Source organism: Acanthopagrus latus, chromosome 5 (genome assembly GCF_904848185.1).
Source record: "Acanthopagrus latus isolate v.2019 chromosome 5, fAcaLat1.1, whole genome shotgun sequence".
Classification (NCBI taxonomy): Eukaryota; Metazoa; Chordata; class Actinopteri; order Spariformes; family Sparidae; genus Acanthopagrus; species Acanthopagrus latus.
The window spans coordinates 24,674,810-24,680,809 of NC_051043.1; the positions used below are offsets into that span (position 1 = coordinate 24,674,810).

Sequence of the window (6,000 nt, forward strand, 5' to 3'; positions counted from 1 at the left end):
CGAGAACAGTCGATCAAGATATGTGCATCTGAGATAGAGAGATTGAAAGACAAAGTTTTGGATATCACCCTTGTTCCCATGTTGCATCAGCATATTTCTACAGAAGCCCAGAAAAGACAAACTGAATACTGACTCTAGAGGGAGCCTTTTCTTCTTTTCCTTGGCCACCACAGCAGAGGATGAGACGAAGGGTGTTCCCATGGCTGCAATCTGCAACTTCACCACTTGATGCCGAAATCCTCCGCAACCTACCTTTAATGAGGTTAACTACTGTTGCTTAGGTCACCTGGGTGTTTCTTTAAGCCTACCTACAATTCACCACGCTCAGCTTGACAGACTGTTTTCATATTAGTACACACATAATCCATTCAAGTGTTAATGGGTACCTATAACAGCAGTGTTTACTTTTGACACTTCAGCCTGTTCAGCCTCAGCGTATGGATAAGTCACTACACCGACTCACCTCCAGCTGCTGAGACCTCGGGTTTTTGGGGTCACAGAGGGAATTGTTTATCCTGTGGTTGTGCTTGACACAGCGCTGAGTTGTGTTCTGCGGCATGGGAAACGTCTGGCGCACCAGCGTCAGTCGGCCGATTGACTTCATGACTAACTCTTGCAAGTCGTAGTCGGAAATCTCCTGAGAGGGTGGGAGGAGGTGAGGGGCGGGTGGAGAAATGGGTCACAGAGAGAAGAGAAAAAAAAAATCAATGTGAGGAACTCCATTATGTCATTTACTGTTGCAGAAGTCTTGCAGCCGACAGTTTTGACAAGAAAAAAAAATACAAAGACAAGCAACCGCAGCGAACAAAATTGGTTGGATACAAAGTTCATACAAGTCCCTGTAAAAACAAAATGTTACCGATTTAAAATAAAAAAAAAAACCAAACAAAAACAACTTGTTTCGTACGCTTGACTCTTCCCATTGTCACCACAAAACACAGTCCACATGATCTGCAAAAATAGTTACTAGTTGTGAAATGTACATGTCAGCAGATGGAGGGAGGGAGAGAGGAGAGTAAAATCATGTCTGAGTGTATGTGTATGTATGCATATGTGTGTGTGTGTGTGTGTGTATGCATGTGTGTGCTTGTGTGCATGCATGTGTGTTTGCACGTACTCTGCATGTCCTTGCAAAACCTTGGGGAGGAATCATTGCTAATTTTAGCCCTAGGACACAATCTCTCTCTCCCTCGCTCCATCCGTGGATCTCCATCCATCCTCTGCGAGTGCAGAGGGTCATGTGGTGACGAGATGAGAACTGACGTTTATCGTCCCTGGTGGAGGTAACACTGCCACCAACCGAGGCAGCCTTTGCTCCCTTTCCGTAAGTGTGCAGTGATTGCCGGTGTTTGTGTGGGTTTGTGTGTGTGTGCATATGTTTTTTATGAGATTATTTTTAAGCCACACGATCACACACACAAAAAACCCCTTTTGATTCTGTTTCATTTGCACATGGCAGCTTGCACTTGACAGGATGGATGCGACTCCGCCTGCAGAGCATGCACATGCATAAAGAAGTCATCACAGGCACTTTATATTAGTGAGGGGTAATATTATAGGTACCGCCGGCTCATTGACTAATCTCAATGGATTTTATTTGAGTGTAATTAATGTTCATTAAGACCTGTGAATCCTCGTGGGATGTGATCAATGGCGATTAGAGGTAGTATTATACTGGCATCATTGCTATAGCTGTCCTCATATGCTTTAATTAGGTTGATGTATAGCCTCTCGCACTATATGCACAAATATGCATTAGCCTTTTAAATTAAACTGACGCTGTCTTGGACATTTTAAAGCAGGCGTGTAAGATTCTATATATAAAATGCACACTTTGAAGAAATTTGAAAGATGATGCTTTCACACTTTCTCACCCCTGTGATGTCAAATGTATTGATTTTCTTAAAATAGTGAGTTCTTAATATACAATGCATCAAAATTATTGGAAAAAGATGATCCCTTGAGGAAGTACTAAATTATTTTCACAGGTTTAACCTTGTATGAATGCCCTGTGCTCTGAAGGACCTATTTTTCGAAACAGTTCAAGTAAGGAGCCTATTCGCTGGCATCTGGGGGTAAAATGTGGCAAAAATCCCAAACAGTTGCTTACATAAAAACCCTGAAGGGAACTGACTTACAAAGCCAACAAAGAAAAAAAAAAAAGATGCAGGACAGAGAGGAAAATGCTGAAAATTGCTAAAAAGACAGATCTGTGGGCCAAAAGAGAATTAAGATTCACAGCGGGCAGTCAAGGGCATGCAGCGTACCCCACTCAAAAGATCCAGCTCCAGCTAATAGATGCACCGATGCACAGGCACACACACACACACACACAAAACACACTTAAACAGAAAAGATCATTTTGAGATCCATCCTCTCATCTGCATTTTTTTTGTCTATCTTTCATCCTTTGTTTTCATCCTTTCCGTTAGTCCCTCCGTCTCGGGGGGACGGACACAACAGACTTCACCCGGTGTGACTTTCAGTGGTGGCGCGCTCTCAAAGCTGTTAGCCTTTTTTTTTTTTTTTTTTTTAAACAGCTGAGACTAACTGAATGTGTCACGTACATGCACATCCTGACATGGAGAAACACACGGAACCACACGTTCTCTCGTACTGGCGCGGTCCTGGGAGGGAGACGAGGCCGCTTGACATTGACATTCTCTTCACGTTATCAGACGGCTCTTTTTTTTCCCCTCGCCCGACTTCCCCTCAGGCCACTTCCTGTCAACCTTTCATAGGCCTCTTCAATCAAAGGGGGACGTAATAAATAACATGAGAACTCTCTCTTGGAGCCTAATTTGGTCAATTTTGATACATAAAAAAAAAAAAAATAAATCGCTGGAAATCATTTTGTTCGACCTTCGCAACAAGTATGCGATAATTACCACTGATTGCGTTATTAGCAGCTCCAGAAAATCTATCATCACACTTAGCAGGCCGCGTATCCGTCTGGTTTTTGGTGACCTATTCAATCATTCGGTCCTCATCAGCATTTTAGCATCGAAGTGTGAGTTTATCCACCTTTTTTTTTCGAAGCTGAACAATCGATCACGGAATAATTTAGTACCGAGGATGCATGAGTCTGCCCGAAACCACAAGCTTTTGTGAAGTTGAGACCAAGAAAAACAGCTTCCATCCGCAGTGAATCACGAGTTGTTTACTCAATAAACTTGAAGTTTTCGGGTCCGCAGGCATCCCCATCAACCTCCACCCATCGCCTCTCTGTCCTTCCCTCCATCACCCGAGAGCGCCTAATACTCCCTTTAGTGTTTTCTTTTTTTTTTTTTTTGAAGATGAGAGTCAAAAACAACAACACATCCCTCATCCCAAATTCTTCTCGGCGCTTCTCCCCTGACCCCCCACACTTCGCCCTCCACCCTCTTTCTCATCAACGCCTCACTTTTCTCTGCTTCTCACCAAATCCCTCCTTCTTCCTTCCTATCTGGACGAGGGGGGGGGGGGGGGTATGACGGTTTTATCCACCCCGCAGACCTTTCCTTACTGCTCAGATGAGTTCCCTCTTTTTTTGCTCACATTCAGAGGGTTCAAAGTTGTGAAAAACAAAACAAATCTGGAAGAATCATGCCTCATTTTGTTTATCAGCCCTCTAAATGTCTCCTCTGACTTCGACTCTGTCACCCTCTCATTTCTGTGTCTTTCCCCCTCATGTTTAGGACGATTATGGACCGGGGGATGTTTTTAATTCAAATTCCCAGGGAGGGTGTGTCCTCTGATCCTCATTTACTTTCGAGCGGAGGGGAAGTGTTTTGAGTGCAAACCCATGAAATGTTAAAGCTAATTAGTGCATGCAGTGAGTACATGCATACTGTACATTATATGGCAATGGATTATGTGGAGGACTATGTAGAAAAAGCAAATGAAATCTTCGTTGTGGCTGTTGAAGACATTTCAGTAAACTGGAAGAGCTAATGCAGTAACAACCTCGACCAATGTGGGGAGAATCTGAACAGAGATCCTCTGAACACAACAGTAGGTTTAGATGGCTGCAGTCATACTGGGCCACTTCCAGCTGTGCACAGAGTGTGCACAACTGTTAGCTTGTTCTGCCTCTGCAGGCACTTCTGTATCTGTAAATAAGAATGTTCTTCAAGTTTTCTTCAAGTCTAAGTTTGAGGCCTACGAAACGGTGTCACTGTGTACCTGTAGCATGTTTCCAAGAACAATAACTGACACGAAACAACACACATTTCGTTTATTTGGACAATGGGTTGTCCCTCTGTCTGGGGTGCTCTGTTTTGGCTCCTGTCTCTTTAAGGACCGCTTCACCAGTATCAAGTCTGCTCTGATTGGTCAGCTCACACATGCCTGAGCCGGCAGCGCTCGCCGCGCCTCCGGTTGGGTTGTCGTGTTTTCAGTTTCCGGTTAGCTACTGGGATTATAGGCATAAATATACAAATGTGATGTAGTGACTTATAGAAATCACGTTGTTAAAGGCGGGACTACTGATGAGGCGTTTCAGGTACATCAGGAAAAGTATTTTTTGTGGGAGAGGGCAGCTTCCATTGACCGAATTTGGGATTTTTAATTTTTTTTAATTTAATTTTTAACACAATAACCTATCCAACACACTACAGGAAAGAAAAAAAAAAAACACTGAAAAGGCGCAATAGATGAAAATGTTTCATTAACCAAAGTTTTGTGTAATGTTCTTAGACTGCAGACGACTGTATAATACCTTCAGTCTGATTCGGCAAATTCAGAATCCCCCAAATTTCAGTTACATGGCTTTCATAGAGTATCCACCCTGTGATGATGTATTAGGAGCCAACAATTTCTGAAAGGCCCTAATCTCGTCTCATCTCATTACCATACTCCCGTTCCCCTTGAGAGACAAAGAGGCAGAAGTAAAAACGAAGAGAGAAAGAGAATCATGTCGAAGCGCGAGCGTGATCAAGAACGATAGCATGACAGAGAAAAAGAAAGAGCGTCGTGCAATGCAGAAGGGAGCACTGGAGTTATCCTAGTGAACTTAAGCGACAGACAGGGAAGGGGAAAGAGAAGCCATGAGTGTCCCTTATTATTTCCCCTCCTCCTCGTCCTCATCCTCTCATCCTGAGCAGAACGAAGGAGATGGGGAGAGGAAGGATGATCAATTATGAACTGTGAACTCCCCCTCAGTGGGGCTGTCTGACTGCTGGCTGTAGATAAAGCAGAGTTATGACAACCATACAGTGCCCCTTCATCCATAATAAACCACGGGGAGGGAGAGCTCCGTTCGCACACAGGAATATTCATTCTCCAAAGAACCAGCGCGAGGAGACATTGCGTATGACAAAATGTTGCAGCCGCTCATCCATTTTAAACACCCTGCCGGAGGACTTCACACAGCCCGAGGTGGGACGATCGTGTCTACAACAGCACGTGACCACGTTTCAATCTCGATCTTGATAAGCAGATTTAGGATGTTATATAGTTAAAAAAGAGGGAGTGTAAAGTTTTGTTTGGAGTCATTGGACAGCATTTGTGACTTGGAGCACAGTTTCGAGTAAAAAGCAAGATGCAAAAGGAAAAAGAATGAGTCTGATCAAGCATGGCTTTCTCACGAAACCCTTAACCGGATTAGCATGAACATGCATTTGTGATCCGACTTAAATTTTGCATGTTTTTCTGTTGAACCATCCCATCGTCCATTCATCAGTATCGTAGACTGAGTTTTTGGTTCAGTGAGAACCCTCACTATTAAATAAAACAAAAATCTTTTTTCCAAAAGCTTCATGAAGTAGTACGTTTTCCAAAGAACTTCATCCCGTTTCACTCCATTTCAACCACCACTTCTCTCTTCTCCTTCCTTCACTTCTGCACTTTCTTCCATCTCCGTCTTCTTTTTCCTCCTCACTGCCAATGTATTGACTTCTGCTATTCCAACCATCTCCCCTGTCCAAACTATTTTGGACGAGATGCCCAAAAAATCCTGCCCACGACGTTTATGTTGAAAGCAGCCAGCTTGAGAATCTCCGACGAGTTATCTATTTATGT

General features: G+C 43.5%; 1 protein-coding gene across 7 annotated transcripts in view; it reads right to left on the minus strand.

Annotated features, from left to right (window-relative positions):
• grid2 (glutamate receptor, ionotropic, delta 2) overlaps positions 1-6,000 on the minus strand; it is a 480,315-nt gene that overhangs the window by 161,080 nt on the left and 313,235 nt on the right. For all 7 annotated transcript variants that reach the window (XR_005075218.1, XM_037099101.1, XM_037099104.1 and 4 more), the window contains one exon: positions 464-637. Coding sequence is in view for 6 of the 7 variants with exons in the window: in XM_037099101.1 (XP_036954996.1) it covers positions 464-637 (174 nt within the window). In the remaining variant the exon portion in view is untranslated. The remainder of the gene's footprint in view (positions 1-463; positions 638-6,000) is intronic.